The following is a 24854-nucleotide window of genomic DNA, read 5'->3' as shown; positions in this document are numbered from 1 at the left end:
GGTGTTTAGGGGCTCCAGCCTTCACTTCTTTTGGTCATGTGGCATATCCACTGAATTGTCCCTTCACACTGAGAAGCTTTCATAGCAAATGTTATTAGACTTAACAGTTTTGTAGAACAAAGAAAGTGACTTGATTTTGCTACACCTTAGCGCCCTAAGACGCTATTTAAAAAAAATGCTCTAGGGGTGCCCGGGTGGCTCAGTCAGTTAAGCGTCCTACTCTCGACTTCGGCTGAGGTCATGTTCTTGCGATTCATTGGATCAAGCCCTGTGTCAGGCTCCGTGCTACGCCTGGAGGCTGCTGGCATTCTCTCTCTCCCTGTCTCTCTGCTCTTTACCCTGCTCGCTCACGCTCTATCTCAAATAAATTAAAAAATACATTAAAAATTAAACAGATGATCTCGGGTGTGAGAGTGATCCGGCTGCGACATCTGTCACCCCACTGATCCCCAGGGTTGGCCTGGCTGGCTCGGCGGGTGTGCGCTTCCTCCCTGTCCCACGTGCATTTCTCCTGGAGATGCACGCTGCGTTGTCAAAGAGGGTGACTGTTCCCGATAGAGGAGGGTGTTGTTTGGTCAGGGGCATACCTGTAGCTGTGCTCTCCTGCTGGGACCCCCACACAAACCCTCAAGGTCCATTTGTGGAAAGGAGGGTAGTCAGACTCCCAAGGCTCCACATGTCCCAAGGCACATCCAAATGACGTGCTGCGTGTGGCCATCTGCCTTCCTTTAAAACAGACAAGAGAGCTGCACTGTCCAGTATGGTAGCCAGTCACCATATGTGGCTACTGAAATTACTTAAGGCTTAGTAAGAAGATAATGTAAGAATAAATGAAAATTTCGTACAGTGTCCACATTTCACACGCTCCATAGCAACGTGCAGCTAGTGGCTACTGTACTGGACAGCACAGATACTCATATCCATCACTGCAGAAAGTTCTGTTAGTGCTGGTCAAGGTTCACCTTCACAGTGAACCATAAATCTGATGACCTCATTTTCTCTATGACTTTGAAGGCCTCTATAATTTGATAAGAGCCAAAAATAAAGTAACAACCAGCATTTGCATAGTTCTTTAGAATTTACACGGCTCTTTAACACAAGATGTCATTTCATCCTTAAATCAGTCCAATGAAGTCGATGGGGCTGGTGGTATTTATTGTCCTTTGATTGTGTTTGGGGAGTGAGTCGCTTATGTTGGGACTTCAGTTGAGGTCTGTGACAGTCCTTCAGCTCCTGACAATAATCACACACTGTTCCACAAACAAGGCACTTAGATTAATATCCTTGTACAATTTCACTCTCCATACATAGTTTTAGAAATAACATTTCTGGTAAACAAGTCTTACCGCAGTTACCTGGATAATTTTGTGATAAGTCTGGGTTGGAACTCAGAGGAAAATAGCACTTATCTACTATTCTTTTTGAATTTTTAAGGCAAATAATACACAACTAATCCCATTTTAATGGTATTTTACTTTATTACAAGCATAGACCTAATTCTTGGCTTGTGGACAAAACAGAAAGGATTCTTGTGGAAAAGAAATATAAACATGAAAGAAAAAGTTATTAATGAAAACAGATTCAAGGTGTGCAGAGTGATCATCGGCATATTCTGGTTCAAGCTGAGCCTGTCTCCTCCGAGTTACTGTGGTGTAGATGGCAGAGCTTTGCAAATGGAGCGGGCTGCTCCCTCAGGTGATTTCCCTGGGCAGAGAAGAGGGCCTGTCTGCCTTGGAGGAACCAGGAAAGAGTGTGTGCTGATTAATCCTCAGGGAGTAGAAATGATGAAGTAGAAAGGAAAAGTGGGGTAATATTTTCTAGAAGTGAAAACAAAAATGAAGAGATGAGAAGTAAAAACCCAAGTTTGAGTTCTTATGTATGTTATGCGTATATATGTATATACACACATATATATCTACACATACATACGTGTGTGTATATGTTAAACCAGTGTCACTTTTGTTGAAGAAGAGAAACCCACCCCCCCTAAATATTTAAAAAGTTAACAATTCTAGGAAGTTTTTGTGCCTTTGTCTCCTAAATCAGGCTAAGCCCCTGTGCTCGGCTGCTCCCCATCGTGAGCCCTGGTGTGGGTAGGAGGGACGGACGTGCACTGGCTGTGGGTGGCAGGAGGTGGGGCAGGCCAAAGGGCTGAGTGGCTCCCACGTTGGAATCCCCCCACTCTCTCAGCATGTAGAGGGTAGTGGAATAATCTTTATGCAAATACATCTCATTATTCAAGCTCTCGTGTTAAAGCTGTATGTATCAGTTACCCTGCCTTCAGCTGCTTGCCTCTTGTTTTCAGCCACACTTTTACAAAGTCACCATTCCGCTGAGCATCAGAATTCTCAGTTCTGTAGCCAGCTCCTGATTTGAATTCACAGAGAAGCATTTAATTCTCTTGGATTCTCCTGTCTACCCTCAACCTAGCTGGATGCCATGTGTTCACGAATTTGGGTCCAGTGCACATTTAAAGCATCAGACCAAACCGTCTGCTCTGATCTCACTAGAGTATGGTAGCCACCTTCAGTATTGTCCTTTCCAGAGTGTCAGGCTCTGTTCTAGACCTGTCCCCTGGTGTTGTAATCCCAAATTGTATTTCTAAGATGGTGACTCGTGTTGAGGGGACGGGGGGGTCTGGAATGTAGTAGAGTGGTCAGAGAAGGTTGGGGAGTGAACACAGTGGGCCTGTCCCCCTTGCCCATTCATAGCCCACGTTATCCTATGAAAAGACTCTCACAGATTCTGTGCTATGTAGCTACTATTGAACGTTGCCACCAAAGTCAACTCCAGGATGCCTTTTCCTTATGGAATACCAATTCGCAGCCTTCTTTTGGCCCTCTGATCAGGGGTTGCTCCCTTGGTGGCAGTGGGTTCAGACTTTTGGGGTGTTTAGCCCTTCAGAAAGCGTTGAGGGCTTCGAGCTTACCCTTCGGAGTCTAGGGTTTCCATCTCATAAACAAAAGACAAATTATGCTTGCACAAAAGTCCTGTGAAACCATGGCCAGGTTTGTTTCCATCATTGAGATATCTTAACCCAGTGAAATCAGATGTGCAGAATTCTTTCTCCACAAGATTTCCACATGGCAAGCCATCCTTTTCTGTGTATTTAGAACCTGGCTATATTTTTTAGGTAAGCATCTTTAGATTGACACTTCCACTTGTGCGCTATGGTGTAACTAAAACTTGTTTCCACCTTGTTCTATCAGAAGTATTTTAGCCTCTTGTAAGGAGTATACGGTGACTCTGTTTCGTGCAGGAGCAATTAATTGCTGACTTGACCTGATGAATTAATCATGGTGATGGTTAACCAGAGTCCATTTATATTTGGAAAAGGTTTACAGTGATTGGTGTTAAATGCAATAATGGGAAAAGTGAAATGGAAATCAAGAATACTTAGAATCATTCAAGCTGATATTTGATATTGGATTTGATATTTATAGAACATGTGTAGTCACGCAGATCCATGTCACACACACCTGCCGAGGGGGAGATGTGTCAAGTAATTTTATTACTACTTCCGTTGCCCTGTTGGTGTTAGGAAGGCACCGTAAAGAAGGATACTCCTCCGTCCCTGTGTCCGTTGAAACCATCAGATGCCATCATATGATACGTAATGCCCCATGACTTGTCAGGCCCTAAGATTTGCATATAGATATTTTTCTGAGCCATTAATAATAAATGGACTTTTATAAACAAATTACTACTTACCAGGTGACGTGTCTATTTTGTTTCTAAAAATGTCATGAATAAGTGGGTGGTCGTTCCCATATTTTAAGAGAATCCTAGCAAGTTTCCTGTCTGGCAGGTCAGTCACCCAATTTTTTTAAAAATTTGTTTTAATGTTTTATTTTATATTTGAGAGAGAGAAGCAGAGAGGGAGCAGGGGGAGGTGCAGAGAGAGAGACAGAATCAGAAGCAGGCTCCAGGCTCCAGGCTTTCAGTGCAGAGCCTAATGCCGGGCTCGAACCCGTGAGCCGTGAGATTGTGACCTGAGCTGCAGTTGGACGTCCAAGCGACTGAGCCATGCAGGCGCAGCCACTTTTTTATTTTTTTTTATGTTTTCGTCACCCAATTTTAAATAGTCACCCTCTGCATTCCCTGGGAAGTAGAAAGATGCCAAAGAATTAGAATAAAAGAGGTGAAACCCAGGGAAATGTGTCCATGACTATTTGGCTTAATTGAATTAGCGTCTTTAATTAAGGGCCTTCTGCTGCCTGCCTTTGACACTGAACTGTGATGGATGCTGATAGGCTCTCCCTAGGACGTCTGGCAGTGATTTCTCTGCTGTTGATGATTCCTGGGGCGGTGGGAGTGGCCGTGGAGAAAATTGAGGAGAGGCTGGAATGGTAGTCCTCAGGACTGCAGCCAAGACTCTTCCCTTCTTGTTTACGTACAAAGTGGAAAAGACCTGAGTGAGTCTGCCTCTTTCCTCAGCCTTCCCTCAGGTTTAGTGGGCACAGCTGGGGAGCTTGGGTGGCCTTCATTTGGTCTTTTCATTTCTGTGTGTATTTGCTTTGGAAAAGGTAGAAAAATGGGCCTGCTGCTCTTCCTCTGTCTAGGTAAATAATTCCAGATACTTGGACTTCCGATAGCATCTTAATGTTGGAGGGGAGTGTGAAGGCTGGACTACAGCTCCTGGAGGAGGCGTGTGCCGCCATCTTGAGGCTGAGGCTGAGGCGCACCAGGCCTCTATCCTTACACAGCCCACGGCACCGGGCGGTTGTTACGATCCCTGATTCGGAGGAGGGCTGGGGAATTAAGCAGGAGGCCCAGAGCAGATGCAGGGAAGAGTTGCTCTGGGCTTGCTGTTAGCTGTAGGCCTCGGGGTCCCCTGGAGATGTCATTCCAAATGCAGGTTCCTGGGCTGAGCCCCACTCTGGCCAGAAGGAGAGCTCCAGGGCAGAGTCCGGGAACCGTGTGAGGCTCCTGGTAGTGCCATTTGAGATGGATGTTCAACCATGCCACATTCTTAGACTGTTTCTCAATTACCTTGATTTCAAAACCATGTTGAAAAAATAGCTACATCTCCGTATAAATTGCCATTGATAGAAATAATCTTTTTTTTTTTTTTTTTTTTACTCCTCAAGTACATGAGCAATGTGGACTCGTGGTGTAAAGCCTGTGGAGAGGTGGACCTTCCCTCGGAGCTGCACGACCTGGAGGACGCCATTCACCACCATCAGGGGGTATACGAGCACATCACTCTTGCTTATTCTGAGGTGAGCGGGCTCTTCCACTTCCAACTGCAGAGTGACAGTTTCATGTCCCAGCACCAAAAGCTGGGAAAAAACCCCGAAGCTTGGTCGAGCCTAGAAAAAGCTCGTAGGTCTCGTGTTAAACTGCAGTCTCGCCGGGACCTTTGACCTGTGTGTGCTAGGGGGGTGGGGTGGGGGGCCCCTGTGAAGCAGGGTGGTTGGCAGCGAGCACACTTCTTGGGCCCGTGGCGTGTGCGGGTCTCCCGGAGGTGCTTGTGTTTCCACATGCCGGAGAAAGCACGATTCCAGCTCTCTGGTCTGCACGTACTTAGCAAATAGAGGTTTCCATGTGCTATTAATTTAATTTTCCTGTATGAACTTTCTAGAAAGGAGCGAAACCTGATACCGATGCATGTTCTGGATCAAAAAGCACACACTGTTTGAAGCTACTGGCTGTTTTCGAAATCTAAGCATAGCATTCTCTTTGTTATTTTAAGGTCCATTATTTATGTACTATCTCCCCGTCTTTATTTTCTGCCCCCTTCATCTGGCCCAGGTTTTTTTGTGAGGACTTTATGTAATCATTTACTTAATGTTCACAACTCCGGGGCACGCGTCCTTATTGGCCGTGCTGTTACTGACGAGGATGCTGAGGCCCAGAGATCAGGTGACTTGTGCCAGGTCGGCAGCTGTAGGGGACAGAGCAGCTCCTTGTCCCGGCCACCGCTCTGCTGCCCCTGTGTTGTCTCATGTGGGAGGCGCCCTAAGTGTGGAGAGCTTGAGGTGTGGCGCCCTCTTGGGCGAGCCGTGGTCTTCGGGCCTGTCACACCAGTCTGCCTTTCCTACACTGGATGAATTCCTGGAGGGAAGCGGGGTTGCGTGCCTGCGTTCAGCAAGCTTTGCCCCGTCTTCTTCATCATGAGCATCTACGTCACATGTGCTGAGATGAAGGATCCCCGGGACACTGGAGTCAGCCAGGCTGCAGAGCCCCCGGCAGGGTGGGGCGGGGGGCAGGGCACAGGTGGACACCTCTTCCTGGATCAGAACTCCACCACCTTGTCACAGCCCTAGGGAAGAAAGGGGCCATTCACTTTTCGGCACGGCACTCCCTGCTTCACCCCGCAGGTGCTACTGTCCTGTCCTTGGGCCGTTCTCCTGAGCCCTTAGTGTCCTTGGGTGCATTGAACAGATGCGCGATGCCTGTGTTATTTACCTCAGGATGTTGTGGAGGTTGAGATCTACACATTTGTTTCTCTACCTTTTTGTCCAACGAGATCCCCCGCCACCTTTCTTTTAGCACTATTTTATTTTGTCCATGGAGTTTTTAAAAAGTCAATTCTGTATTCTTCTTAATTTTGCACCCAGTGCATTTGAGCTAATAAGGTTATCTAATTTATTAGCAGCTATATAAATACTAGCAGTAGCCTTTTTAATAGTAAAAGTGAAAATGGAACAAATCTAATTTTTTCATCACACGGGTTCATGAGGATTCTGTGAGTTCCAGAAAACATTAACTTCTTTCTCCCTGGTGTACCGTCTCTAGGCATTGTCTGATTTCCACCTGTAACACAGAAAGTGGGCGGCTCTGTTGCCGCCCTGTGACTGGGCCTTCGCTCATCCGCTTACTCATGACTTTCTCAGGAGCTGCTTTCTGACTGCTGTGGTAGCTTCCAGAGCCGCGGGGGGGGGGGGCAGGGTGAATAGCTCGCTCACCAGGCGATCGGCTGCAATGGGACTACAGCCCTTGCCTACACGACTTCCCTCAGAGTCGGCCTGACCTGACTGCTGTCTTGCTCTCTCCTCGCTGGCCGTTCAGTCTGCCTGTTGCCCTTGGCACTTTCAGCAAAGTACATAATTCTCTCACCACTTCCATCTATAAAAATTGGGCATTTTGACATGGGGACTTATGTTTACCTATTGGTGCAGTTTTATTAGGTTTTATGTTGGTACTAAAAGTTTTAAAAAGTTGGATGGCAAGTTTTAAATAGTTAAAAAGATTGAGGGCTTAAACCACAATTTTTAGCATAAAAGCCTGTGTGCAACTACGCTGTAAACTCAAGGAAACAGTAACCTCACAGTGAAATCAACACAAAAGACTTTCAATAGAACAGAATAAACTTTTATTTTTGCCTTCTTAATTAAAGTCTGAAATGGTTTCAGGCTACAGAAAAGTGTTAGAATCCTATAAAGAGCTCCCACATTCCTTTAACCCAGATTTCCTAGTTTTTAACATTTGACCACATTTGCTGTGTAGCCCCCTGCCCCCACCTCTCTGTGCAGACAGTAAATCAGCTGTGATACAAGACACCGTCCTACCCACAGACCTGTTGGTATTTCCCACGTTCCCACTACTTCTGGTCCAGGACGCTGTGCAGCAACACAAGTTACGTTTAGTGAACACCTCTCATTGGTTTCCGTCAGTCACAGTGGAACTTTCTTTAGTCTTGGTGACAGTGTTAGAGAATGTGGCCCCTTCGTTCTCTAGGAGGAGCCTCAACCTCTTGCCCATCCTTCTAGTTTTCCTCCTGTGCTGACAAAAGCCGAGTGTCACGGCAGGGTCACAGGATGCTGACCCCTCTTGCTGTTGGTGATGTTAACCTTGACCACTCGGTGAGGTTGGTGTCTGCAAGGTTTCTCCAGTGAAAAGTCAGGATTAAAAAATACTTGTTTTTGAGAAGCATATTGTGGGAGACACACATCTGTGTTTCTCATGAGACTTTTCATGGCCTTGTCATCCGCTGGTGACTCTTGCCCCTGTCACCTCCCACTGTGATGGCTGTCTGGTGGCCGGTATTCCTTCTGTATTTATTAGGTGATCTACTGTGAGAAAGAACTTTCTTTCTTCCCTATGTGTCTATTTATTATTCCAGTATGAATTTATGATATCTTATATTCAGCAGGTTATAATCTGATACTCTATTTTGATGCTTAAATTGTCCACATTTAGCCAGCAGGAGCCCCTTTATGTGTGTGATATTTTTGTTTTTGTTTTAATTTATTTTATTTTATTTTATCTTATTTTATTTTATTTATTGTTATTTTTTTTTTATGTTGTTATTATCTGAGCACTCCCTTACTTTCTGGTGTAATGTTCCCAGGCTCCTTTTGTACTTTCCCGCCTCATCCCGGGATCCGCCATCCCACTGAGGAGTGCCAGTTACTTGTGTGGTGTGGTATTTAGAAGCCAAGATGGGGGCACTCAAGAGTGCTTGCTTGCTTGTGGGGTGTCTGTGCTTCGAGGCCCTCCCTTTGCAGCTGTGGACCCACCCCCCCGTGCTTGCTCCCACGGTCCACACACCCCTCAAACTGTTGGTCTGTTGCCCTGGGCCCGTGTCCGTTTTAAAGGCCCATGTGTTCGTACCGGTGCTTCTCTTTCTAATCCAACCCATCAGGCTTCTTTCTAGCCTGTTCCTTTCTGTGTTTGTAAACTCCTTCTCAGACAAGATACCTGGCTCCTGTTGCCCTCAGATCTATTAACTTTTTGTTCAGTTAGTGTATTTTCTCAGTCTGCTCAGTCTCCCAGCCAGTTTGTCTGGCTTCTCTGTGTGCTTCTCCCCCTCCTGCCCAGAAAGCCTGGCAGGGGACCCCTGCATCGGTGTGCCCAGCCTGCACTGCCTCAGACCCTGGGCACCATTTTCTCCATGGCTGGAGGGGAGGGGAGGGGGGGGAGGGGAGGAGGGGGAGGAGAGGGGAGAAGGGGGGAGGGAAGGAGGGGAGGAGGGGGGGAGGGAAGGAGGGGGGAGGGGAGGAGAAGGAAGATGGGGAGGGAAGGAATGCCTTTTTTTTTTTTTTTTTTACCATAATTTATGGTCAAATTGGTTTCCATACAACACCCAGTGCTCATCCCAACAAATGCCCTCCTCAATGCCCATCACCGACTTTCCCCTCCCTTCCACCCCCCATCAATCTTCAGTTTGTTCTCAGTATTTAAGAGTCTCTTATGGTTTGCTTCTCTCTCTCTCTCTCTTTCTGTAACTTTTTACCCCCTTCCCCTCCCTCATGGTTTTCTGTTAAGTTTCTCAAGATCCACATATGACTGAAACTATGGTATCTGTCTTTCTCTGACTGACTTATTTCACTTAGCATTGTTTTGGGAGCAAGCAGAAGCAAGGGAGGGGCAGAGAGAGAGGGAGAGAGAAAACCCCAAGCAGGCTCCGCATTGTCAGTGCACAGCCCGATGCAGGGCTCAGACCCACAGATAATGAGAACATGACCTGAGCTGAAGCCGGTCGCTCAACTGACTGAGCTACCTAGGTGCCCTGGGAAGGGATGCTTTTGATTTTTTTTTTTAAGTTTATTTATCTTGAGAGAGAGAGAGTGGAGGAGCGGGGGGGCGGGGGGGGGGCTGCAGAGAGAGAGAGGGAGAGAATCTGAAGCAAGCTCCACCCTTTAAGCGCTGGGCCTGATGTGGAACTCGAACTCATGAACTGTGAGACTATGACCTGAACGGAAACCAAGAGTCGGATGCTTAACCAGCTGAGCCACCCAGGCTCCCCAGAATGCTTTTGATTCTAAAGGGATTCTTCCTTTCCTAAATGAGTGGTTTTCTAACTCAAGTGTGCTGGTTGAAGTACAGCTTCTCATATCCCACCTCTAGAGAGTGAATCTCCATCCATATTTAATGGCTTTCCTTACCGATCCGGTGAGTCTGATGCAGAGGCTTCACCGACCACACGCCGGGAGCCGGCCCTTGCCCTGTTTAAAGAGTTGCGGGTCTGCCCAGTAGGCACTCCTCCCGGGGATGTACGTGAACCCCCGCCTTGGTGCCGGGTCCTTGAGGAGTTGGGGACGTGAGAACAGGACTCCTCCTTTGTCTCTTCCTTTCACTTTCCCTCCTCCCTCACATAGTCTTTTTTTCAAACAGTGTCTGCAGCTTCTAGTCTCTGATGTCACAAGCTTGCTGCGGGAAATCTTCCCAGCACTTTTTTTTCCAAGACACGAACACCCTGCTTTTCAGTGGCATTTCTGTTTGTGATTTCGCAGGAGCAGCATGCATGTGCCTCATGAACGTGCGCTGGTTTCAGCTTGCCGGGTTCGGGGCGAATCTTGTGTGTGGTAGTTGATCACAGCAGAGTGAAGCAATCTAAACATCTGGGGTACGCTGGAGTTTTAGAAACAGCATATACAGCCCTCATTTTTCACATCTCGTGTTTAAGCAAGTCAACTCATCAACCACTTTCCCCACAAACTAAAATCATACGGATGACTTTTATCTCCGCATGCCCGTGCCGTCACGCAAACCTAAACACTGTTTGAGTTGTGACATAAGAGTGTGGAGTGAGTGCCCGTGCACATGCGGAAGGTCTTTGCCGCAGCCGTGGGCAGGGATTCCTCGGGCAGGAGGAAGGGAAACGGCCCGTGGGCTTTGCGCCGATCAGCTGTGACTTCAGGATTTTGCTTCCTCATCAGCGTCCCAGGTTAGCAGATGTGCTGGCTTCAGCGGGGCCTCCAGGAAATGACTGGTTTGCTGCCTGTGAAGCTGGTCGACCTCCTTTTTTAAGGCACCATATACGTGGGTGACGGCATGATTAGTGTTAACGGCGTGTGAGAAACACAGAACAGCCCGATGAGTCACCTTGATAGTAAACGTACTAAAACCCCGCGTCTGTGCCGCGTGTGGAAGCACGGCGATCCTGCTGTGTGGAAACTTCGGCGAGGGGGTTGTCGCAAAGCCTCGTTAGGGTATCGCGGCACCGCTGTTGGTACGCAGGGTGGTGGAGTCAGCGCTTGGCACCGCGTCAGAGGTGACAGACCTTACGGCAGTCCCTGCTGACCCCCAGACTTGAAGCCTTGCAAGGGCTTGAAACAGAGGAGTGGAAACTGTCAGGCTCGAGGGGAAGCTGCGGGACGTTCGTGTTCTGTGCACAGATCTGACTCCACTAGCTGGGCTGCTCCAGTGGTTTCCTGTTTTTAGCTTTCTTTTTAACGTTTATTTATTTATTTTGAGAGCGAGAGAGCTCACGAGAGCGAGCTGGAGAGGGGCAGAGAGAGAGAATCCCAAGCAGGCTTCAAGCTGTCAGCACGGATCCCAGTGCGGCTGGAACCCCCGAACTGTGAGATCGTGGCCTGAGCCCAAGTCAAGAGTTGGACGCTTAACAGACTGAGCCACCCAGGCGCCCCTCCTGTTTTCATCTTATTTTGGTGTTTCCTTCCTGATAATCCCATGTAGACATATCACAGAATCAAACATGGTTAGAATGACCTAGTTTTGAGTAAGAAACCTAAAAGTTGAAAGAACTAGAAACCTGCTTTTAGAGGAATATCCTAAGAACTTTGTCTGGAGAAGGACCAGCATCAGAGGGGAGCCAAGTAATCTGAAGGCAAGAATGTTGCCCTTTATCAGGTGACCTTCCTGACCCCTGGGAAAATGCCACTGCCAGTACAGGACCTTCAGAAAGCCATTGGCCTCTGTTCTTGGTAGTGCAGCCATCCTAAGACAGGTGTAACCTCCTGACTCAGAAAGGAAGTGTTCCTGTTTGCTCGAGGGACATCAGCCACAGCTACGTGACACGCTGACCCATGGTCGCTCTTTCCCGTTTCATCAGAACTTTGATTTCAGAACCATTTCTGCCAGAGTTGGAGAGGAAAGTGGTGGCTGTGAAGCCGTTCCCAGGCTTAGCATGGAGGTGTGCTCCGGGCTGGCCATGGCAGGCCAGGCCCTGCAAAGCCAATCAAAACAACTCGTGTTGCTTTGAGTTGATGCAAATGGTGCAGCTTGTTTCATGAAAGTTTTGAAGAAGGACCTCCCCTTCTTCGTGACCTGCTAAGTGTAGTCCTTTCTGATCATGCCTTTATATATTGTGTATTTTGCTTAATTGGGTTATTCCTGGGGAACAACACTTCCTAGCACTTCTTTCTAGATCTACAATCCCACATTTGGACCTATTGACATATTGTAGGTCATAGGTGGTCTTTGAGTGGTGGTGGTTTTTGCAACCATAAGCAATAATCAGTAGGTACTGTTCCCTTTCCTTAGATCAGAACAGTATTCTTACTTTGGGCACGTGAAGAAGATTCCGCTGGTGACCCTTTGCTCTAATCTGATTCATGGGAAATCAGAGCTCCAAGTATCAGAGATAAGAATAGGCTGGTCTCTGTGAGGTTTGGTGGAAACTTTTTTAGGGTGGCACACAGAAATCCAGATCTTACCAGTCTTAGAAATCTAATGTGTAGTTTGCTTAAAAGTAAATATCCAAGAACCAGACCATTATTCTAGATTTTAAACAGTTAAGACTTTTCATTTTTCTTAACTCATTTAGTTATTAGAGCATATTAGTTCATACACTTAAGGCACATTACTATATCTTCTGCTACCTGTCAAATCCCTGAGTGCTGTATTCCAAGAAAAAGAGCAGAACCTGAAAAAAAAATGAGCCAGTTTGATTTGTTCAAAAATCTACAGGAGAGAAATCCTGCGTTTTGATAATAAAGGCTGATTTTCTTTCTTGTAGGTGTTGTCCCTTTGTGGGATGGGGTTTGCGTGAAAGCTAGAAAAACCTTTTTAAACCAAACCTATAGCACATTGACTCACCTGGTTCTGTGGTAGGAAGTCTGGAACTGTACGACATACCATGAATGTAGTTGCTTGTTTCAGTCCTTAAACCATGTAGGAATTTTTGGGCAGCAATATAGTCTTCAGTGTGTTGTTACTTCTCTTCTGGTTATTCTGTACCATTTACAAGGCTTTATTTCTATGCAGTAGAATAGCAGCTTCATAAAATTGTGGCGTATTTTTCCCTACGTAATACTACCGTACTCATGAAGACAGACACTTTGCCAGAAGTCACTGAAATAGAGATGGAGTCCTTCATGTGCTTGAATAATGTCTTTTAAATTGAAAAATGAATAAACGTTCCACTGAAATGAAATAGAATTGTCTCTGGAAGGTGTGTCGGAGGAGTGCTACGTAGAGCTTGTGTTGGACTGGAGCGCTCTCTGGTCTTGGTGGGGATAAGAGGTGTTTTCTTGCCTAGAAGCTTTCTGCCGCTTCTGTCTCCACCACTGGCTGTGCCAGCAGTGGCCCTGACGCGGACACTTGAATCCCTGCTTAGGGATTCCCAGAAGGCGGAGTTTTGCGTAATAAGTAGTCTTCTGTTAAGGTATTTGTGTGTTCCCCTTTTGGGTATGTACTCCTCCGTCTCCCACCACCCCTCCATCCTGAGGAAGCCCAGTAATACCTGCTCTGGAGCTCTGGTAAACATCGCAAAGACACCTGAGGAAACACTGATTCTTTGGAATGTTCTTGCTCAGATGATTTATTTATTCACAGTAGTGGAATATTAATGGTGTCACATGAATGCCTGTGGACACTTGGTGAAGGCTGAGAATCCGTTTGTCATTTTGTATTTCTAGTGTATGATCCAGAACAACAGCTTAAGATAAGAAGTTTGCTTTCTGCCCCTGTAGAAGTCCCAGGGCTGGCATTCCAAGGCTGGTGCAGTAGCTCTGTTGGTACGAGATCTCTGGATCCTTTTGTCTTTTTCTTTTGCCTCTCTTAGCAGGTGGGCTGCTGTCCTTAAGCCTCCCTCAAGGTTAGTAATAGGTGCTGCAGCTCCAGCCATCTCCACCAAGTTCTTGGCAGCAGGGAGGAAAAAGAGGCAAAGAAGAATGAGCACACTCCACCTCCTAAATATCTTTCTTTCCTCGAAGCCCCCTCAACGGTTTTTACTTCTGTATATTAGCCACTCCTATTTGTAGGCAAGGCTGGGAAGTGCAGTGTTATAGCTGGGGTTTGGCCATTCCTGACTATTGGGGATTGGCTGTCAAGGAGGGGCCATTGGACTTCGAGGAGGCAGCTATCAGTTTCTGCCATGCCTCTGATCTAGATATTTCTAAAACATGTCATACCAGATCATATGCTCTGTATGTTTCTTGACTTATGTTAATTATAAGGGGTAAAACTTAGAGGAAATACGTATAAGGAATTCTTGCTGGCCTCTGTAGAATGTGAAATGTGACTTTTGAGATACTGATTTTCAGTCCTAAGAGAAGCTGCACCCCCAAAGATTAGCAAAACATCTTCTGATGCCAGCTGGAATAAAATGTGTGAATAATCTATCTTCAAATAAGATTTATGTGTGTGTGTTATATAAATCACATATATGCTACAATATCAATTAGAGACAAAGGTAATTTGTAATAAAATGTCTTTTAGTCTATAAATGCCTAAGCACATGCACAATAGAAGAAGAAATTAGATATTCAGATTGTTATCTATGCTGGCCATAGATAAAAAACTGTTGTGAATATAGCAAATGCAGACTGGACACATGTTATACTGGTAACTACAATATTGGCATTATCGCGCTATAACTTTGGAATGGTAAGTGGCTTTTATAAAGTTCCAAAGAAAACCAAGCACTGCCTATTAACGAGATTTGTTTTGATTAACATGATAATTGCATTCCTGGAAAAATCAGTGTATGTTAGAGTGGTCCAAAAAAGAAGAAGAAGGAGAAGGAGGAGGAGGGGGAGGGCGAGGAGGAGGAGGAAGAGGAGAAGAAAGAAGAAAGAAGAAGGAGGAGAAGAAAGAACCTTCATGAGTATATGTTAAATGGAGCCTAGCCCCGATAATGAGTGGGACAGGTCTTCATTTAGAGGTGACATCCTGCCTCTTTGGATCCTTCACAATGAGTCCCTTCCTCGAAATCCATCATGGTGCCTCCCTCCCCAAAGTCATTGTATCAAAAATGTCCATGCAAGTTTTAGTGACTCCTGGGGCTGGGGACAAAGGCCTGTTTTTAGAAGATTTACATTACCAGTTTTTGTTTTTACATGTGCCTGATACTAAGTGGTTTAGTTGGTTCTTTTTTACCTGTCATCTTTGGTTATGTCTCGTTGACTGGTTTCTGCTGAAGTTTTGCTATCTTGATATATTAGATCAGTTTCACTCTGTGAAGGCTGACAACCCGCCTTCATGAGGAATAGTCAGCACCTCCAACCGAGGTCTCAAAATCAGGTCTTAGAAATCAAACACGTTTCCATTCCAGCACAACTTGTAAGCGGACGAAAGGAAATTCATAGGCCTCATGCTGGCCACCTGTTCTGGGTGGCCAGGAGCTTCCTGTGTGGGTCTGTCCCATCTACCTCCTCCTTTGAACCCTGCTTGTATCTGTTAACAAAGCTCTGGTCTGCTGCTTCTCCTAGTAGAAACCATTGAGGCTTTCAGATTCAGAAGTATCTGAGCAGAGAGACCATGCTGATGAGGACTTACGTGAAAAACCCCCTGAATCACAGCCTTGTTACTTCGTGTGCCGCGTGTCCTTCTTACTCTCTGATCTCATATTTTTTCTACCACATCTGACATAGTCATTCATAAGGCTTAAGAACCACTTAAATTTGAAAAATACATAGTGCTTTTCTTTCCACATTCCACTTTTATCTTTGCTTATTTCCTTGGTTTGTCTGAATGCTTTCACTTAATTGTAATTTGGTAGTTAGCTGCCATAATATAGAAATAACATTGAAATCCCTTTTAATAATAGCATTTTAATTAAAATATCTTTTAAGCTCATGAATCAAATAAAAACAGCATTTTAAAAGTTTTATTCTGGGGGCGCTTGGGTGGCTCAGTCGGTTGGGCGTCCGACTTCGGCTCAGGTCATGATCTCGCGGTCCGTGAGTTCGAGCCCCGCGTCGGGCTCTGTGCTGACCGCTCAGAGCCTGGAGCCCATTTCAGATACTGTGTCTCCCTCTCTCTCTGCCCCTCCCATGTTCATGCTCTGTCTCTCTCTGTCTCAAAAATGAATAAACGTTAAAAAAAAAATTTAAAAAAAAAATAAAAGTTTTATTCTGTGAAGTAAAATTGCTATCCAGCTACGTCAGAAAGTTTAAGTACATATTTTTTGCCAAGGGCTAGATTATGGATAAATCTTTTTAACTGAAGTTTCAAGATTCTGTGTTAAAACTTTGCTCGACTGTGATTGTTTAATTCTAACATAACCTCTCAAGAGAAAATTACTACTTTAAAATTTTAATTTCGAGATAACCCAGCAATGCAATTTACATCAACTGACTTATACCATTTAAGGCAAAATAGTATGTTTATTCATCAAGAATGGCATCTCCTAGAATGTTGTATGGAAATGACCATTCTTTTATGTTAAGTCCGTGTTCTACCACGTTTGGTCCTGCAGCATCATCGTTGCAGGACTGATGGATTTACTTTAAATTTTATTTTGTTCTGTACAAAACATGCCAGTGAGTAACACGACGGTCTACCTTTGCGTGTGAGTGTACGCGAGGGTGTCCGCACCCGCACGCGGGACGGGGCTGGGCTCGCGGCCTGGGGAAAGCCGCGAACCTCGGATAATCGCCCGTGTGTTTCGTGGGCAGGTGAGCCAGGACGGGAAGTCGCTCCTCGACAAGCTCCAGCGGCCGCTGACTCCCGGCAGCTCCGACTCCCTGACGGCCTCCGCCAACTACTCCAAGGCGGTGCACCACGTCCTCGACGTCATCCACGAGGTGCTGCACCACCAGCGGCAGCTCGAAAACATCTGGCAGCACCGCAAGGTCCGGCTGCACCAGCGGCTGCAGCTCTGTGTCTTCCAGCAGGACGTGCAGCAGGTCAGTTTCAGGTCGTGCTCTTCCGCGTGGGGGGACACGTGGGGGAGTCCCCGCGAGTGCACGTCCTACTGGGCGTGTCCGTGCTGACAGGGTGCCGAGCCGCTACAGACGGGAGGTGGAAGGAAAAGGGTGCACACACGCGTGCACACACACGCACACCGCCGCTTTTCTCTCCACGAGCGGCCGTGGTTTTGAGAAGGCTCGCTCGGGCTTCTGCCAGCCACCGTCTGACTTGCGCAGAACGTGCGAGGTGGGGCGGGGCCTCGGCTGGAGACTCCCACTGGTGTTCTCGAAACAGGTCATTTCCAGTTCCTTTTATTTGTGAGAATAATGCCGGTGGCGCTTACACCCGGATGCCGGCACGGTTAAGGATTTGTCCGCTTCCTGATGACCTAGGCAGAAAGCTAACGGTGCCTCTCTTCCCGCTTGGTAGATGGTGCGCTCCAAGGTACACAGTATGTGCTCAATAAATAGTTGTCTAGTTGAGGGAAAGTGGAGTTTTAGGACTGTTAATTTCTAAGCAGTTTTCACCTTTTTTGTTATTGTTACAAAAATAACAGTAAGTCCAGTCCCCACACTGGTTGTGCCCTTGTTGTGGAGTAAAGAGGATCATGCTGCTTCCAGGGTTTTGAGAGTTAAAGCTGTGGTAGCATATAAAATATGATATGGCTTTAGAGATGAACAAGATAAACGCTGTGTCCCTGCCCTAAAACCGAGGGAAGCCAGGGTGTGGATGAGGTGTGGACACGGGGGGTGAGGACTTCGGAGGCACGCGAGGAAGCCTGTGGCATTCAGCGGAGTTGGTGTGATGCCACAGCGATGGGTCTGGCGCAAAACCTCCCTCTCTTCCCTGGGCCCCCGGGAGCGTTGCTCAGACACGTACAGGCTCAGATTTCACTCTTCCCAAGCGTCGTCCGAAGGCCAGTGGGCTGAGGTGGTGGAAAGTCGTGCTGTGTTCTCATGAACACGTAGATTCTCCATGTTTTATTGACCATCGTTCTTCATGTCATGTGAGTCTGGTGAGTTCAGAATACTTTGAATTGCTCTATAATTGAAAATTTTCACATACAACGCTTTGATTCCACTTGTGGGTTTTGAGTTCCCTGAAGATTGCATATACCAAGTCTCAGAAACGATCACTTTGATGTTATTCATGCTTCTTGCCAGTGTTATTTTAATCAAAGAGGATAATTGCCAGGGAAAGAATTTAGAGCAAGGAGTGAATAGGGAGGAGTCAATGTCAGGGACTTATTTGTGCGAACTGAGGTGCTGTGGTCAAAGCATAAATATTAGCTTCTCCTAATTGTTTAAAAACATTCACCTACCGTGAAATGTTAATAGTTTAAATGTAATCATTAAAGGATTTTCCCCACTCACCTCTCTGTCCCTTGGATCACGTATTCGTTACCCATCCATGGACCAACATACCTTCCCTGAAGCAGCCCCAGGGGCTCTCCCTCCCGCGTCATCCCCAGCTCTGGTGGCTCCGTGGGGCACCAGGCACCTGAGAATAGGCCCCTGGACGGTTTATGGTGGGGGATTTGGGAGGCCCCTTTGGGAAGAGGCTGAGGAGTGTAGCCATCTGATTCAGCACCAGGTACCTGATGCCCTTGAATCTGAAAACAGCAAACATTAAATCTTCTATGTAGAAAGGTAATTATGATAATTATGAGACCAGTTCTTTAAGCTAGATTTTTTTTTCTCCAGCGTCAGTAGATTGGGTTGGATGTCAGCAGGGGAAAGTGTTTTGCAATACACATAAGGCATATGTGGTCCTATTAGCATTCCATAGAAAATAGATAATTGTTCTTTAAGGGAAACGTTCTTTTGATAAAATGATCTGGAATGGTCTGGACTTGTTATGCAAACAGGAAATTGCTGTGTAGGCTTGACTTGTGGAGCACGAAGTAGAGTTGATAAGATTAAGCAAAGCAAGCGCTTTTACCTGGAAGGAGTTGTATGATGTCAGAACCAGAAATGTGTTTCTGAAATTCCAGCAGTTACAACACGTGGACATTGTTGCTATATTGAGCAAACAGTAGGAGAGGTAAGCTGAGAATAAATGGGAAAAAAATAGTAGTCCTTTAGAAGGCGTTGTCAGCGGAAGGTAAATGTGTAAAGATGAAAAGCAAAATCTGTAAAAGCATAAGCCAGTTAGAGACCACAAGTGGTTTTTGCCTGGTTGTTTTGAGTGATGAAAAAGCATCTGTAAATACTGCTGAGAGATAAAAAGAGCAGCTAACTGCACAATAGGTGTGGAATGATGCTATCTTTTTATGGAAACAATCCTCTAAAACAACCCTCTGAAAGAGTTTGAAAAATATTTGAAACAGAAACCAGACTGTCAACAGCGTGTTCTCAAGGAAGGGCAGGGGGACAGTGGGCATGGGGAGTTTGGTCTTTAAAACATGAATAATTTTGGGTTAGTGGCTAGCTGTTTTTGTAATAAGCCAAGGGAATTGGGTAATTCCTGTATGGAAGGTGTTTCAGGTACCCAGGCGCCGAGGTGCGGGGAGGTGAAGCTTCCGTAGCCTGGCCCCCACCACTTGTCCAGTCAGAATGGAGGAGAGGACTGGGGTGAGGTCAGATGCACATGCTAGCTGCTGACAGGGAGAAACCTTTGTCATTATTAACCTAAAAATAAAAGAAGGGGCACCTGGGTGGCTCAGTCGGTCGAGCATCTGGCTCTTGATTTTGGCTCAGGTCACGATCCCAGGGTATCCAGCCTCACGTCAGGCCCCACATCACTGAGTGGGGAGCCTGCTTAAGGTTCTCTTTCTCTCTCTCTCTCTCTCTCTCTCTCTCTCTCTCTCTTTCCCTTTCCCGCTGCCCCTGTCCCCCACTCACGCTCTCTCAATCTCTCTCTCTAAAAACTAAATGAAAAATGAAATCAGTACTCGGACACATTTCACGATGATCAAGTAACACATGTATTCTGTCGCCTCACGTTTCCCATTAGAGTGACCCTCAGGATGGTTGGTTGATGGATGGTTGTGTTACTGCTGACCAGTGTTCTTAAGGGTCGGGTGCGCTTTAGTTTGCTCTAAACAAGGTCGTTTTTGCTGTGTTTGTTCAAATGGGATGTTGCTTGTGGAAGGATGTGGTGTGCTCTCAGCCCCCTTGTCCTGCTCACTGTCACCCCGCCTGCCTTTTGGATTGGTGCCATTTAGCGACTCCAACAAGTTGGATGAGGTGAATGGGCCCAGAACTTTCCTGAAGCAGGCTGTCCTCCCCAAAGAGGCCCCTGAGGTGGAGACATCTCCTGAAAAACTGCCTGCCCCCGTCCACGTGGTCAGTAGCCCTTTCTGTGTGTGAGCATTACCCCCTCTGAGTTATTTCTTGGAAGAACTCCCTGCAGGTTGATGGGGGGCCATTAGTGAATATTCTGAGAAAACGATGAAGCAAATCTAGTCTCTTCTGGATTCTTGTCATCCACATTTCATTCTTCTTTTCAAAATCTCTTAATCTAACATGTGACACTCAGAGATACAGAGGTAACTGTTGGGTGGGTTGAAGCTCCTTTTCTTGAGGAATCGTAGTCCAGTGAGAGCCGACCTTTTGGTAGCCTGATAGATCATATCATAGCATGCTCAGATTTAGTGTCATGTGTCTGGTTATCATCAGGTGTAATTTTGCTAAGGCGTAAATGTGAGTCCTGCCTACGAAGGTGTTAGCTGGAGTGGGGAGTAAATGCAGCTAGCCACCCTCATGCATGTTATCTGCCTGCCTTGCACTTGCATTTTAAGGGTGAATGTCTATGCTTTAATGATTCGTGCAGATGTGGGGGTTCCAGGGAGCTTTGTCCATGTCTGTCTCAAACGTCAAGGGTCTGGCATAGAGGGAAGATGAAGAGTCCTGTAGTAGAGATGCGAGTAACCGTTGCCTGGGTAGCATGACAGTCTTCACGGGAGAGGTGGGGTTTGAGCTGATCCTTGAAGGATGGGTTAGAAAGTCCGTAGGCCGAGGGTTGGGCAGCGGGAACTGCAGTGAGATCAGAGATGTAGAAGGGCATGGCCTGTGCAGACAGCAGCCGGGTGTGGGTGGAGGTGTGAGAAGGGGCAGGTGCTGGAAAGGTGACCTCATGATGACAGCTTGGGACTTGTTTCTGTAAGCTGTGGGACGCCAGTGAAGGGATACAGTGGACTGTGGCTGACTGCTGTAAATTGATGCCAGGGCCTGAAGTGACTTGTCAGTGGCCGTGAGGCTTACGCGAGGGACACCTGTGTGTCTTTCCCCTCTTACTGCTCACAGCCACCTGTTGAGCTAATGCTCTCCCCGCTTCACTGAGTTCACAGCAGGAAGGGCCCACGTGCTGTGCTCTTGAACTTGATGCTGTGGGCAGTGGGGGGTGGATGACATGATCCTGCATGTGTTAGAAAGATCGGCCTGGTTGCAGTGTGGTGAGCAAGTTGGAGGGAGCGAGACTCCAGTTGAGGGACAGGGTAGGTCCTATTGTGGACATCCAAGCAAGTCACGGAGAACTCCCAGCGAGCAGAAGTGTAAAGTCCATGGGCCAGCGATCTGCATTTTATTCACTGGTGTTTCCTAAGTGTCTGGGATACAGTTTGGTATTTGTTGAACGAGTGAATGAGTGGGCAGATGAAGAAACTTAAGGAATTACCCAGTTTTGCTAATTAAAGATTCTTTGGGGTTAAAAGTTTGTTCATTTATTCTGGAACGGGTGAGGATTGGCCTTATATTGGAACCAAGTGATCTAACCAGGAGATCTGCTTGAAGGAGCAGGAGCTTTGCTTGATAGTGAGAACTTGGGAGTGGCTGAGGAAGTACATGGGAATTCTGCTTAATGTGGTGAGGTCTCTAGTAAAAATTTTGGCCACTTGAATGCAAAATGGGGATCTTGAATGCAGTAAGGTGGGGAAATCAGGACATGCCATAAAGACAAAGAGGTTTCAGGTCTGCAGAGAAGCTATTTTACTGGTTTGCCTTGGGTCTTTGGCTACTATCCTTCTGTCAGGAGAAGCCATCTTATTGTGAAGCTTGACTTAGGAGTTCTTGGTTGGCATCACCTACGGTGGACCTAGCTTTTAAGTGAAGGTTTCTGAACCTCATTGTCCTTTGCTCATTAATTTAAGTCAGGAGGCTCGGTTTTTCTTGTCCCACTCACCAGAATCATTGTATAGCCCCAGCTATTTAATATTCTCCTCTGTTTATGTTCCCACGCTCCCAGTTTTGATTGTGGCTCCTGATAAGCACGGTTAGAGGATTGCCATCTTTTCTGAGAGTTTCTCCATTGGAATTAGGGAGTACTGGAGGGTAAGTGTTTGGTTAGGGATCGGGAGCCAGCTGGGGACAGATAGAGCCTGATGCTGATCTTCCTGGTGGGTTTAAAGCCAGCTTTCATTACCTTTTGTCATGGTGAACACTGGAGAGACTTGACCTTGAGAGGAATCTTAGTAAGCAAGCTTGGAAGGAGCTTGAAAGCTCAATGGTGGGAGTTAAAAGGTGGGGAATGGGTGGATCTCTTTCCCCAAAGCAGATATAATACAAGACTCCAGGAGCCCAGGGGCCTGGGGCAAATCCGAAGTGAGGAGGGAGCAGAGGTCATCAAGCCCTTGAGGACTCATGCACTCAGGAGCAGGCAGAACCAGGAAACCCTAGGCGCCTTGAGACTTCCTTTTATCCACTGCCAGCCACATTGCCAGGGTCCCAGAGGGGAAAGTGCCCAGGGATTAGCTGGACAGGGTCTGTTGCATGCATGCAAATGTGTGTATGTTTGTGCATTTTATAGTTCAATAACTAGGCATAAGTTATTAAGCTATACATAATTACTTTAGTGTCAGAGATTAAGATCTGGACATAGGAAGATTTGGGTGGGGGGGGGATAACTTTGGACTATTTTATATTCATTTCCAAAGAATGGGCAAGATAAAAGGATTAGCCAGTGTTGACAGACTGATGGTTTGGTTGGACTTTGATGGGAATATCCAAAGCGAGACTATTTATATGAATAATAACCTACCTACCACCTTCCTTCCTCCTTCCTTTCCTTCCTCAGCTTGTTTCCTTTAAGAGATTTCATGTACTTATGTAATTAAAAGTAGGGTACTAACCATGAGAATTGGTGATTTATATATTTTTAGAAGATAGATGGGTTGGTAGATGACATAAAAGTTTAAAATTCTGTCCACTCCTTTTTAAAAAAATTTTTTTTTTAATTTTAATTCCAGTATAGTTAACAGTGTCATGTTAGTTTCAGGTATACAATATAGTCATTCAACAATTCTATACATTACCTAGTGCTCATCGTGCTAAGTGCACTCCTTAATCCCCTTCACCTGTTTCGCCCATCCCCCCAACCCCTGCGGTCAGGTAACCATCAGTTTGTTCTCTATAGTTAAGAGTCTGTTTCTTGGTTTCTCTCTCCCTCCCACCCTCCCCCCCCCCACCTTTTCCCTCTGCTCATTTGTTTTGTTTCTTTAATTCCACCTATGAGTGAAATCATATGGTACTTGTCTTTCTCTGACTTTCTTTGCTTACCATTTTACTCTGTAGCTGTATCCATCTTGTGGCAAATGGCAAGATTTCATTCTTTCTTATGGTTGGATAGTATTCCATTGTATATGGCACCTCTTCTTTGTTTATCAATGGACACTTGGCTGCTTCCATAGCTTGGCTATTATAAATAATGCTGCAATAAACATAGGGGTGTATATATCCCTTTGAATTAGTGTTTTTGTATTGTTAAATAACCCAGTACTGCAATTACTGGATCGTAGGGTAGTCCCATTTTTAACTTTTTGAGGAACCTCCATACTCTTTTCCACAGTAGCTGCACCAGTTTGCATTCCCACCAGTAGTGCAAGAGAGTTCTTTTTTCTCCACATCTTTGCCAACACTTACTGTTTTTTGTGTTTTTTATTTTAGTCGTCCTGACCTGTGTGAGGTCATATCTCATTGTAGTTTTGATTTGCATTTCCCTGATGATGCGTGACGTTGAGTATCTTTTCATGTGTCTGTCAGCCATCTGTATGTCTGTTCATATCTTTTGCCCATTTCTAGTTGGATTATTTGGTTTTTGGGTGTTGAATTGTCTAAGTTCTCTATATATTTTGGATACTGACCCTTTATTGGGTATGTCATTTGCAAATATCTTCTCATTCCATAGGTTGCCTTTTAGTGCTGCTGATTGTTTCCTTCACTGAGCACAAGCTTTTTATTTTGGTGTAGTCCCAATAGTTTATTTTTGCTTTTATTCCCCTTGCCTCAGGAGATATAGCTAGAAGAATGTTGCCGTGGCCAGTGTTACAGACATTACTGCCTATGTTGTCTTCTAGGATTTTTATGGTTTCAGGTCTCACACTTAGCTCTTTCATCCCCCCCACACCCTTTATGGGCCCTTCTCCATTGATTTCACCCATGTTCCCTGGTAGCCAAGGAAGTGTACATGGAGCACATGTTCCTGACATACCATACGCTCTTAGATTGGTTAAGCAAAAGTAGCTCTTGCAACACAGGGCATTTTGGTTCTGTATTTGCTGTAATATTTGCTGTATATTTGTGTAGCTTGCTGAGGTTTTTTGTTTATTTAAATGGCTTATTTTTCCAAGTGAGCATTAGGCTTATAGTATATTTTGGAATCTTATAGAAACCATATATATATTTTTAAAGTTTATTTTGAGAGAGAGAGAGAATGAATGAATGAATGAATCCCAAGCAGGCTCCATGCTGTCCGCATAGAACTCAGTGTGGGGCTTGAACTCTCAAACTATGAGATCATGACCTGAGCCAAAGCCTAGAGTCAGACCCTTAATTGACCGAGCCACCCCACCCAGATGCCTCTAGAAATCATACTTTTTGAAGAAGATCTTCCCATATTAAGAACAATTGTATAGCTTTTTAGAGCAAACTTAATTCTAATTTTGAAATGCAGTGAATGAAGAAACAGTTCTTGGCTCCAGGGGAGAGAAATAAAGAAATGGGAGAACCATGATTATTGTCAGGTAGCTGTGAATACTGGACCTAAAAAGTTCCCCCTCTTCCCTCAGTCCTCAAAAGCCCAGAGATGCATGTTGACTTGGTTCTCTCGTGTCACTGTGGGAGTTGTGCCACGCACACCACAGAATTTAGAGC

At 45.9% G+C, this 24854-nt stretch overlaps 1 protein-coding gene across 2 annotated transcripts in view; it reads left to right on the top strand.

The window, feature by feature from the left end:
• TRIO (trio Rho guanine nucleotide exchange factor) overlaps positions 1–24854 on the top strand; it is a 353804-nt gene that overhangs the window by 151407 nt on the left and 177543 nt on the right. For both annotated transcript variants that reach the window (XM_047857219.1, XM_047857348.1), the window contains exons 8-9: positions 5091–5222; positions 16533–16763. In XM_047857219.1, coding sequence (XP_047713175.1) covers positions 5091–5222; positions 16533–16763 — 363 coding nt within the window. The remainder of the gene's footprint in view (positions 1–5090; positions 5223–16532; positions 16764–24854) is intronic.

This window comes from Prionailurus viverrinus, chromosome A1 (genome assembly GCF_022837055.1).
Source record: "Prionailurus viverrinus isolate Anna chromosome A1, UM_Priviv_1.0, whole genome shotgun sequence".
Taxonomy (NCBI): domain Eukaryota; kingdom Metazoa; phylum Chordata; class Mammalia; order Carnivora; family Felidae; genus Prionailurus; species Prionailurus viverrinus.
The sequence above is the reverse complement of the archived record's forward strand: the minus strand, read 5'-3'. Positions and strand labels throughout refer to the sequence as shown.